The sequence below is a fragment of the Filicampus tigris genome, chromosome 9, assembly GCF_054856515.1.
Source record: "Filicampus tigris isolate MCC_2025a chromosome 9, RoL_Ftig_1.0, whole genome shotgun sequence".
NCBI lineage: Eukaryota > Metazoa > Chordata > Actinopteri > Syngnathiformes > Syngnathidae > Filicampus > Filicampus tigris.
The window spans coordinates 2,874,734-2,887,266 of NC_141225.1; the positions used below are offsets into that span (position 1 = coordinate 2,874,734).

At 37.5% G+C, this 12,533-nt stretch overlaps 1 protein-coding gene across 7 annotated transcripts in view; it reads right to left on the bottom strand.

The window, feature by feature from the left end:
- Nucleotides 1-12,533, bottom strand: part of cadpsa (Ca2+-dependent activator protein for secretion a) — a 156,404-nt gene that overhangs the window by 121,710 nt on the left and 22,161 nt on the right. For all 7 annotated transcript variants that reach the window (XM_086040117.1, XM_086040116.1, XM_086040113.1 and 4 more), the window contains exons 2-3: nt 6,378-6,491; nt 4,182-4,514 (exon numbers count right to left, since the gene is read on the bottom strand). In XM_086040117.1, the coding sequence (XP_085896243.1) occupies nt 4,182-4,514; nt 6,378-6,491 (447 nt within the window). The remainder of the gene's footprint in view (nt 1-4,181; nt 4,515-6,377; nt 6,492-12,533) is intronic.

The window sequence follows — 12,533 nt, forward strand, 5'->3', positions numbered from 1 at the left end:
TTTTCTTATTTTTTGGTGAATGGGCTTTCCTTGATACAGACATCGCATTAACGCGAAAAAAAAAAAATCAAAAATTGGACATACGTGTTTTTCACAGGACAGATATATTTAATTACCATGGTTTAATTTTGTGGTATAAAACATGTAAAAGTAGTTACGAGTCATTATTCCTTTGCGTTACATCTGCTTCAAAATATTGACGTGTCTGAGGATGAATTGCTTGACTGACACACAGCAAGTCTGGGTAAAAAAGGTTCCCTGGCGAGGAGGAAGAGGAGCTGTGTCGCGTGTGTTAAAATGTTGGAGGTTGGTCGATGTTTGTAGAAGGCAACGATAACGAAAGCCCGTTTAAAATGCTAGTCGGACCAGCCTATAGGCGATTACTATTTGTTCCGGCCAGACAAAAAGGCGGATAGATGGATGGTACCCACGCTGCAGGCGGAAGGCGATAAATGGACCGGGAAGTTTTAATAAAATGCCCAGCTCTGGTTATAATGTGGAGACCCGCCTCTAATAAAGCGACGCGGCCAATATATGTACAAATGAGTTTTTATGGCTAAATTTAGCTGTAGCGGTTTTTAATCATGTGCACTTCCATTAATTAGGGTTAGTGTTGTCACGATACCAACATTTTGACTTTGATACTATCCCTGCTTAAAGTACCGGTACCGAAACAGTACCCTGACAAAAAATAAGAATTCAGAAAACTTTAAATTAGTTTTTATTGTTGTATTAATTCAAAATATCAGGATAAGCTTGATAAGAAAATAACATTTTGAACATTGTTAATACTTGTGAATATCTGCAAGCATGACAAACATTGTTAAACACTATTGAACACAAAACTGAGCTAAAGTTTTGGCAGTTCTTTTTCCATTTGTAAATTCTTTGCTTGGAAAACAAGGGTATCAATATTTTCCTCAGACAGCCTACTGCATCTGCATTTATATGTTTATGTAAGAATAAAGTATACATGTCAATGTATGTACATATATAGATGTATATTTATTTACTGTAAGATGTACCATTACATGCCATATTCTTGACCTATTTGACTGCATTTCATGTCATCCATTGTTGATATTGACAATACATTTGCACCATTACGCTCAAGCAAATATGTTCATTTAAATGGTAATGATTCAATGCAATGTTGCTTCGAGTGTCGGTGTGTGCGCGTGTGCGTGTGTGTGTTTCTACTCTTCTCTAGTCAGTTAGTTAGTCAAATACCTTATCAAATTATACAAATTGTGAGCAAAATAATTCACACTCAACTTATTTTTGAGGGATGTGTTAGAAATGCATCAAAACCTGTCGCTCTTTAAACTGGAGGTTTAACTCTGGATGCCGGTCAGCGAGGTGCTTGGCCAGATTGGACGTTTTCCCACCTCGAGCCACGGTAGTTTTAAAACAAGCCTTACAGACGAGCTTTGTCATGTTGGTCGGCTTGCCATGGCAGCATATAAGCAAAAAATCCCATATAAGAAACTTCGCGCTTCATGCTTTTCAATGACTGCTTCAATGCTTGAGGCCATCTTCCTCTTGTACGCATGCAGAAGGAGGCGTGCGACTTAAGGCGTTTCTCACGTCAGTAGACAGGCGCCTTAATGCGTATGTACAGGTTATACTTACCTTTAAGACAGTGTTGGTGAGCTGCGCATGTTTTTTTGTTTGTTTTTTTAATACCGGTGTGTTAAAAAAATGGTATCGAGCCGTTTTTGGCGACGAAAAATCACGGCACGGTACTGGTACCATTATCCCATGCAACACTAATTAAGGTAAATATGTTTTTTCTTATTCATGATGCATTTTTTTACTTTTAATTTTCTCGATTTTTAATATATAATTTTTTTACTCGGATCACTCCTGTGAAGTTCAAAAATGTTCAGATTTAATTGGTCAGGTTTATGTGACTCAAAAGTTAAGTCACATGTGCCACTAAAGAATCTGTACTGTACATTAGCTTTTAGCCGCCACAATCAATCAGGAGCATCTTTGGTATGCTGATGGATCATTTAATGGACTGTGGTAGATCAGTCCAGACTGATTGTGGCCTCCGTGGCTTACAAACTAACATAAATGTCTGAGTCACATAAACAAAACCAATTAAATATTAAAATAATTTTCAGTCCTGTGACCAATTTTTCAATTTTGTAATCTTAAAATGAACCAAAGATTGATATAAAACAAATAACACAATAATGAGTCACTTTTTAATCTTAATGATCACCAATAGCACCTACCATCTTATATTTTGCTGTGCAGGGCAAGTGAAAGAGGTGGGTGAAGCTAACAACGTGAGTGCTGTCACTCCCTGTAATGGAGGGAAAACGTGGAACGTGCAGACTTTTGCTCCCCGGTAGCAAATAAAACTCAGTCTTGTAGCTTCAAGCACAAATTGCTGTCTCAGACGTGAAGTGCGTGAGTTTACGTGAAGTCGTAAACCTGAATGCAGCCTACTTTAATTCACTGATAAAAATTTGTGAGTATACTCTGCTCAAAACTGATCTTGAAATCTTATCCCTATAATTGGACTTCTGTTTGTGTATGTTCGAGCCTGAAGGCAAATAAAAAGTATTGATTCAATTGTGTTTTTGACGATTCATACACCTATATATATATATATATATACTGTGTGTGTATATATATATATATATATATATATATATATATATATATATATATATATATATATATATATATATATACTGTGTGTACATATATATATATATATATATATATACACGGCACGGTGGTCGACTGGTTAGCACGTCCGCCTCACAGTTCAGAGGTCGTGGGTTCGATCCCGGCCCCGGCCTCCCTGTGTGGAGTTTGCATGTTCTCCCCGTGCCTGCCTGCGTGGGTTTTCTCCGGGTACTCCGGTTTCCTCCCACATTCCAAAAACATGCATGGTAAGTTGATTGGACTCTCTAAATTGCCCCTAGGTGTGATTGTGAGTGCGGATGTTTGTGTCTGTGTGCCCTGCGATTGGCTGGCAACCAATTCAGGGTGTCCCCTGCCTACTGCCCGAAGACAGCTGGGATAGGCTCCAGCACGCCCCGCGACCCTTGTGAGGATAAGCGGTATCGATAATGCATGGATGCATGGATGTATTGTATTGTAGCGGCCGGGAGCATGGATGGATATATGCAGTATATATATATATATATATATATATATATATATATATATATATATATATATATATATATATATATATATATACATATATATATATATATATATATATATATATATATATATATATATATATACATATATATATATATATATATATATATATATATATATATATATATATATACATATATTTACACACAGTATGTATATATATTTCTAATTCAAAATATTTAAAAAAATGTTGAAAAGTGTGGAGACATTTTCAGACATTAGCAAGTGGCAAAATGACGTGGATAAAACGGGTGGATTTGGCTGCTTAATTCATATTCCACAAATGCATGACTTGACTTTCACTTTAAATAAAATGTCATGTATTACTGTTATTTATTTACCGGTATGCATGTATTTATTATTATTATTAATTATTATTATCATTATAATACAACACTTTGCTTCAGGTCTGGTTCTGGTTTTAAATGCTCTATAAAGGTGAGTTGAGTAACGAGGGGTCTAACTGAGTGCCGAGCTAATGCGCCAATCACAACAGTGTCAATCAGATTTACAGGCAAATCCTCTGATCATGGCAGTGCCATTTCCGTGCATGCGCATGCATACCGTAACTAATTAAGTTATTTATTTTTATACCAAACAAATGCACTGCACAACAATCAAGTCAAATCAAGTCCAGAGTCTTTTCCTCCCAAATGGCGGTCAAGTCTGAAATCTTTTAGTTTTTCACACCTCAACACCAAAACAGCAATTCAAGTCAACTTGAGTCCAATCCACGAAGACTTGTTTAGCACAAATCCGGTTCTCTTTTGGTAAATGTATTTCTTGTTTTTGTTCCATTCACTTTGGCTAGATAGGACAAATATCAAACGCTTCGTATCAAGGTCATATGATCGGCTGGTAAACTGTCCGGGTAGAAGGTTAGTTAGATCCTGAACAAGACACCATTTGAAAATTGATCAATTGATCGATCTAATTGCTATGCCAGTGAAGTATTTGCTGTACTAAATACACTGCAAATGCAGACTTACCTGGCAGGCATTATATAGAAGCTGGTGCTCAAATTTCTTGATACCTAGAATCTGTTGAAACATCTCATATAGCTGGTCTTTGCTGAGGATCAGTTCAGAGGCAGCACTGGCAGTCATCCTCTGTTGGTGTTTCCTTGGGTCCTCCTCCCCACGGTAAATGTTGTCAAACTTGGCTATCCATGAGCTGAGAACAGTCTCTTTACTCAAGCCATCAATTTCTGGCAAGCTGCGCACACGCTTCTCGATGTGCTTTTTAAAAACTTCGCGTGAGTCACTGGCTGAGCAGCCGCCGCTCTGCACCATTCGAGACACTCGGTCACTTTTCAGGAACACCTAGAGTAACAAAAAGACGGGAGAGAAGTGTTGGTTGTAATTCAAATATACAGTTATATATTGGTAGCTCAAAAGACAATACCAGCTGACCTTTCTATTGGAATTTTAATCATGATTGTAATTATCGACTATAATTTTCATCAATAATGGTAAAGACGTTGCCCACTGAATGAAAACTATTCATTTTACTGATAGACTGATGGATAGAATACACTACAATACAATACAATTTTATTTGTATAGCGCATTTCATAACAGCTAGAGCTGTAACAAAGCACTTTACATACAAACAACAAAATAGCCATAATACAACAAGTGAAATCAGTAATTTAACATAAAACACGATATACAATAGACACCGGAAAACAGCCCAAAATTCGTCAGTCTCAGGTTGGATCAAGCGCCAGAGAATAAAAATGTGTCTTCAACCGGGTTTTATAAGGGGACAATGCCAAAATGTCTTTTGTGTCCCAAATGAATCCAAAATAAAGTTTCATGATTTGCAACATGTTCTCTGAAGATACAAATTACACTTTTGAATTTATAGGATTTTCTTTCTTTCTAGGGTTGCTTAGTATACCTTTTCCATGAAAACTAATGCAAATGCATCTTAGTGTCTTCAATGTTCCTTGTGAGCTGAAGTGCTAGGATGAGGCAGCCATTTTGCATTCACACAAAAGCAGACAGCAAAATAAATGGTGTTATTTCTGTGATATCTATGGATTTGTGAAAGTGTCGGAAGTGCCCTTGACTGACTGTTTGTACAGTCAAATACTGTAATGGATTTAATGAGCAGTAAGGATTATTTATGTACCTGTATCCGCCGAAATGAAAGGGAAACACATGTCAATTACGTTCTGCCCAAGACCATTTTCTGGGTAGCAGAACAACAATTGATTCAGAAATTATATCTGACTTTCCACCAGCCACAATTTTTCCACCTCTCCTCTCTAAAATTTGCCATGGTTTTCTCGTAGATTACTGAGTATTTCATTTCCTTCTCATACGATTTTTTCTATTAGACTAATACTTTGAGTGACTTGTTGGCTTTGGTCTTGCAATTTGAAAAAAAAAATCTAGAAAAAAAATTGAGTAATGCGATATTGTAAACAGCACCATGGTGGGCAGGTGGTTAACATGTCTGCCTCTCATTTATGAAGTCCAGGGTTGTAAACTTGCCCATGGCCCCCGTTTTGTAAATGGCTGTTAAAGGTAAAAGCAACATTAAATGTTCATTTATTCATTTCATGAGTTTGCAAAAGTCATCTCATTGAATCAAATAATAATATTTGATGCAATAATATTTTTCAATTTCATTCGATTTGGTAAACGCTGGACTGGTCAATAGCCTATCATGTTGGCAATTTAAACTCTTCAATTTACCTTCAGTGGAAGATCTTAGGATCTGGGTGGCAGGCAAAATACCCAGAGAAATCCCAAATATGTGTGGAACATTCAAACTCCACCCGCTATCACAGACCTGAGCCAGGAGTGTCTAGCCCACTGTGCTCTACATTAAGATTGAAGATGTTTATTTGTCAAAAGCACAGTAAAAACACAATGGATTTGTTCATTTGCTAGTATCCCTCCACCTATACAAAGAACATAAAAGATAGCAAAGTTTGCATAATGAACGATAAAATAGTGAAGGAACATGTCATTTCTCTTCTTTATTTCCTTTCTTCTTCTTCAGTTATAGGCTCAGGGTAACACAATGGTAATAGATGTGCGTTTAAAATGATAGTAAGTAATGACTTAAAGAGGATAAATACAAAAATAAGCCCGATCACATCCACAACAGCCTGAAAACAAAGAGAAAATTATCCACATTGGTGTTGACGTCAGTTTCCTTTCTATACTTACCTCATAGTAGCTCTGGACAGCATTGATGAAGGCCTCGTCAGCTACAATCTGTGTTTCTCCACTGAGAAATGCCTGAAAACGCTCTTTGACTGTCTGCAGCTGCTGCTTATTGATCTAATACAAACATAAACATAAAAAGGAGAAAACTATTATAGTTCATCAGAATTAAAACCCATACTGCATCAGTATGTCTACTGATTTGAACATCAGAACCAATAAGGTGGGTCTATTTGCCATTGTTATTCAATCACTGGGTGAGTAGCATTTGATTAAATATGAATGCATGTTATACTGTATGTTTTAGTGACTTAGGATCCCTGAACTGAAACAGTATTGTTCGCCTGAAAAATGACCAATAAGACTCCCTGCTCAGAGACTCGACACACTGACCAGTTGCCGTCCGGAGCCCTGGTAACTGTTGCCATGGCCACTGCTACAGAAGAAGTAGTCTGTGATTACAGCTTCCTTAATGGGGGTCAAAGTTCACAGCTACAGAGGAACCATCTGTCTTCTACTCTTAATCCATATGAATATTGTCTAAGTGACATTCAGATGGGAAGCACTACAGTGGTGACAATTCGTCTTGACTAGTGCTCACAGTGGAAGTGCATGCATGCTGGTATTTAAAATGTTATGTTATTTGTGTAAGCTTCAAGACTCTAGCTATCAGAAAACACAACCACATAAACTTCTTAGTTGCACACAACTGCTTATAGAAGTTACCTTGGGCGATCGTGGAGAATACCAAAGGAAGCATTCTCCACTATCACCATGTAAAAACCAATAGGCCCTTTTCCATTGCACCAGTTCTCCCCTGAAACAGCTTGGTTCCTCCCTGTGTGGTCGCTTTTTCATGACACTTTCGAGTGGAACCGTTCCTCAGAACCTCTTCCAAACTTGTTCATCTGTCATCCGATTGGCCGACAGATGTAGGCCAATCAGATAATCAGATGTACAACTGTACAACTCAAATGGGAAGAGAACATCTTTTAATTCATTGTTGAATGGACCTGAAAATGTGCGCGCCGCTTTGTGAAAATGTTTACATATGACATTTAGGGATAAGTGATTAACGGCCCGGCCGATATTCGGCAATTTGACGTCAAATTGTAGAATTATCGGGATTTTTTTTTAAATCTGATGGCTGATAACAAATCAATTTAAAACTGTGTTAACTTCAAGTAACTATCTATTTAAATTTCAGTTAATTTTCTAAAGGCCTAGATACACCAATCCGACGTCGGATGTCTTGAAGCGTCGTGGCTTCTGATTGCGCCGTCTGATTGGTGTAGTGACCACCGTCGTAGCGTCGTAACCCGTCAAAAAGCGTCTGGTGGGCGTTTACGCATGTTGAATCGGCGTCTTGAGTCGTGACATAAAAAAATACAAACACACTTGAGTTGCTGTCTCACATGTTGTGATGAGTTTCCCACACGGAGGCGAACGCACCACTCAGCTCAACTCAGGTCGCGGCCGGAAGGGTACCCAAGTCAAGGGTGGAGGGTCGCGGCCAGACGGGCAAAAAATGGTCAAGTGCCCAGCTCTGCTAATTTGTGACATTGCCATATCGTGCAACTGCAATTCTCATTTTGAATCGCCGCAAAACCAGCGGCCAAGCTCAGCCACTCGTGACACCTTCTGGCAGGACCCCGCACACTTTGAGTGTGCAGTGGAGGCTCACACATCATCTCTCTGTGACCAATGAGCTGACAGCACATTCGTGCATATCAGGATACAGAATCCGCTTATCTTGTTGGTCGAGGTAATGTCGCTTGCCAAAATAGATAGCGGAAGTCAACAAAGCAGCATGACAAATTTGTTGTCCACCAGGCAACGCCAGAGATAGCTATGATATGCAAAGGATTATTTGGTTTTTTTAACCCTCCGATCAAGGTTAATATGGGAATGTGCAATGAATGTCAGCATTGTATGGACAAACAACATATAATAATTTTGGGGTGGAATAAACAAGTACAATTGATTGACAAGTACGTTAAATGGATTAATAATACATAAAAGAAATACATTGATGAATAATAGATAAAGAATACACACACAGCCTTACATTTATTACAAGTTCAAACAGATATGCATAATTTTTACTATACAGGCAGTCGATATACTACGCTTTAACTATAAATATAATAAGAAAAAAAAGGTTAAAAAAAACGTTTACATTATTTTTCTCTTTTATGAAGAGTAAGTGGACAAATATGTGAAAATGTTCTGCTGAACTGATTAAAGGTGAGCTTTAACATGCTATGACATGTCTGTCTCAGTAGTCAAAGAAAACAGAAAGCTCGTTGCCCTTGGCAACACAGTGGAAATTCTGATTGGATAACAATACAACCTTCTAAATTATAGATGAATAATTATATTTTATATGTGAATTTATTGCAAATGTCACTACTTTATCTTGAGGATCAATACTTAAAATTGAGGCCTCTGGATCAGAATATTGATATTTTGGTATCGATACGCCCATCCCTAGTTGAGGTGTCCCTTATTTATTTTTCAGGGAGTTGGCAACCCTAGTTACGAATGTCCCTTTTACGAACATTTTACGCACAATCTCTGTTGTACTTGTTCTCGTGCTAACCATCATTGGCAATGCAAAATGCGCTGCTGTAAATTGAAAATTAGTTGTATTCCTCGGGGGAAAGTCACAAATCTATTAGCGATTGCTTTTGTGAATGATGTGGTGAAAAAAGTCTGAAAATCAATTCATTTTTGTAAAATAAATTTAAAAAATGTACAGTGTGTGTGTTATTTACATTGTATATAAGGTGAGTGTCTCTAACGAATAGTTAATGTCAGCGCAAAAGGGCCGTCCACACACGTTGGCACTAGGATTGAACGATTATGGAAAATAATCGCAACAAATCATTTCTATTTTTTTCCCTCAATTTTGCAATTGCAGTTTAACGTGAAATTTTTTTTCAAGATCCTTTTCTAATGTATTTTTCAACAACCATTCTTTGTCTATTATCTATTTGATCTATGATGCATAATAGGATATGAATGACAGTTCATCTACTACAGGTATAAACTTAGTAAATATGCGTAGTTTGGTAAGCGTTCACCATGACAAGACAATTCTGCCACACAAGTGTGGTTTAAACGTGTATATACCGTACAATACTGTAGATCAGTAATACAAATTAACACTCAGGAGTGATTTACGGTTCGTTTTTGTGACGCCTTCAGCACAAGTTGAGCGGGGATTGTTTGTTGCACCTCAGCATGACTCTGCCATTGAAGGAAGGAGGCAAGTACAGTATTGTGATATTGTGATCCTGGCTTGCTTTTTTTGTTGTCACCTAGTGTCAGAAAGCGGTAACCAATGGTCACTAAAATTCATGGGCACGGCTCTACTCATGTCAACTTCAAAATGTGCAAATATAAATTCAATCGGCACAATATTTAATACATTGTCGCTGTCATGTGAAAAACAAATATCTCCATTTTTTTTCATTTTCTTATTTTTACATGAATGGTGTTTCCGCGTTACAGCCATCGCATTAATGTGAAAATTTTAAAAGTTTCCAAAATTGTAGATAAGTGTTTTTCACAGGACAGCGACAATATAATATACATACGATTTTATTGACATTAAATTAAAGCAAACTTTGCCGAAGCCTGATAACGATTCCTGATCATTTGAATCAGGTGTATTGGAGGAGGGAAACATGTAAAACAGATAGGCTAGATAGGGGCTCTCTCACATGCAGAGAGAAGACAAGGAGACATAGCGATGGATCTTATTCTGTAGTATTCTTATTCTTTGTGTCAGACGTTTCCTAAACTCATTATTTTAACACTTGAGTGCTTGTAGTCATTTTGTTGCCTCGGAAATCATCCCCTGGGCCACTCAGCAGCCATGAAGTATTTTCTGAAGATCATGATCCACTCTAGTAGTGCATGTTAAGAGCCATCTGTTGTGACATGTCAAATCTGTCAAAACTGCCACTCCAGAGAGGAGATACTTCTCTGCGGATGAAAGGCAGGGAAAATACATCGAAGCGGAGTAAAACTCATTTTCACCAAGGGCCATATCATCCTCTTGAGAACCTCAAAAGGCCATGCAACTAGCTGTAAGACAGTATAAATGTAACTAAATGTAACCAAATGTAATGTAAAATAAATGTAACTACTCCTAAATGTTAAATAACATTGGCTGCATAACTTCATTCACATTACAAATATTACATACGCATTTCAGGGGACCCCAAAATAAGGCATATGTATTCAACCATTTCCACGGCATCGTTTGAGAGCAAGCCATTTTCAACACTTTAGATTTAGAAATTTTTAGAATTTTCTATATAATATTTTTTTTATCTCCTTTCACACCTTTTCAATTCATTTTCAGAATTTTTCCATAAATTAACACCTTTGACAGAGAGAATCTTTTGCTTTATGTTAGTTCTTAACGTTATTTTTTTAAACTCAACTGAGCTCATCTCAACTCAGCTGTATTTATAAAGCACTTTAAGACAACCACCGCTGTATACAAATTGCTGTACATGGAGCAAAAGTAAGTCATACAATAACACACAATAAAGCAAATTGACAATGAAGACAGTTCAAGCACAAAAACAGTTAAACCAAAACCAAGTTGAGTCAAGCTCCGAAGAATAAAAATGAGTTTTAAGATGAGTTTTAAAGATGGGAAGTGAGGGGGCTTGCCTAACATTTATCGAGAGGTCATTCCAAAGAGAGACCCGCAACGGAAAGGGCTTAATCTCCTCTGAGCCTTCACTTAGTCCTCAGTACCTCTAATAGCGCCTGGTCCGCAGACCATGGGTAGAGGAGCTCAGAGAGGTAAAATGGGGCATAAGTTTAAGGGGTTATGAAGACCTCTAAAATGTACACGGAGCCAATGAAGGGATGCCAGAGTAAGAGTTATGTGCTCCCTCTTACGAGTACAGGTCAAAAGGCGAATAGCAGCATTTTGAACCAACTGGAGATGTTTGATGGAGGATTGGGTGACTCCAAAATAAAGTGCATTACAGTAATCCAATCGAGATGTGACGAAGGCACGAATTACTGTTTCAAAGTGCTATTGAGAAAGCAGATATTTTACTTTACACCCAAAACTAAATTCCAAACCTATGGAGACAGAGCCTTCAGTGCTGCAGCCCCCACCCTCAAACAATATCTCAAGCACCACTTGTTCACCAGGTTCAGCACACAGTCTCCATAAAACCACCAGTTACACTCATCTACCCCCCCCCACCCCCCGACACACACACACACACACACACACACATACACTTTGTCCATGTATGTGAGCCTTTGTAAAGTGTCCTTGGGCTTCTTGAGAGGTGCTATACTAATTCAATGTATTATTATTATGCATGAGTTGGATTGGGTTGTGCTGCAATGAATAATTACCAAATCAGGGTTTCCTGTCCAAAACAAAATACTAGAGTGTGAAACTGAACTATGGTGAGTAGGTGGTTAATCATCTGTACAAGAAAAGAATGGCCCTACAGCTGCCATTTGGTTATTTGAAAAACAAGATATCATGGCTCTACAACGTTCATCTGCTGCTATCTTTTTTGCAATAATTGCTCCAGTCAGCATGGAAGCTGCAACAGAGGTGGAGGTGGTATCACATTGTGAAGCCAATTTCAGATAACTTTGACTAGCCCCGTGCATCCTCAGGCTCCAGTATCACACAAATCACAAATCCAAATTTTCAGATGGCATTCTAAACTTCAGGGAAAAGAAAAAGGGTACTGAAAAAAAAAAAAAAAAATTGGTAAAATGGTCAGGTAAATGTGTAGAGTGTTTCAACTTGAAATAATATTAACTTAATAATGATTCCAACAAACATAAATGAATTAATAATAAATAAATACATAAAAAAATACATACATACATACCTACATGCATATACTCAACACTTACAATAATGGGACTAAAGTAAAAGTAAAAAGTAGTCCTCCAAATGATAACTTGAGTGACAGTAAATAAATATTCAGTGAAAAAAGTACTGAGTAACTGGTGAGTAACTTTGGATTTTCAAAAAAATAAAAATAACTATCACTAAAATATCTATGCGCAAGCATCAAATGTAACTTGAACTATACAATACAATACAATACAATTGTACTTATATAGCGCATTTCATAACAGCTAGAGCTGTAA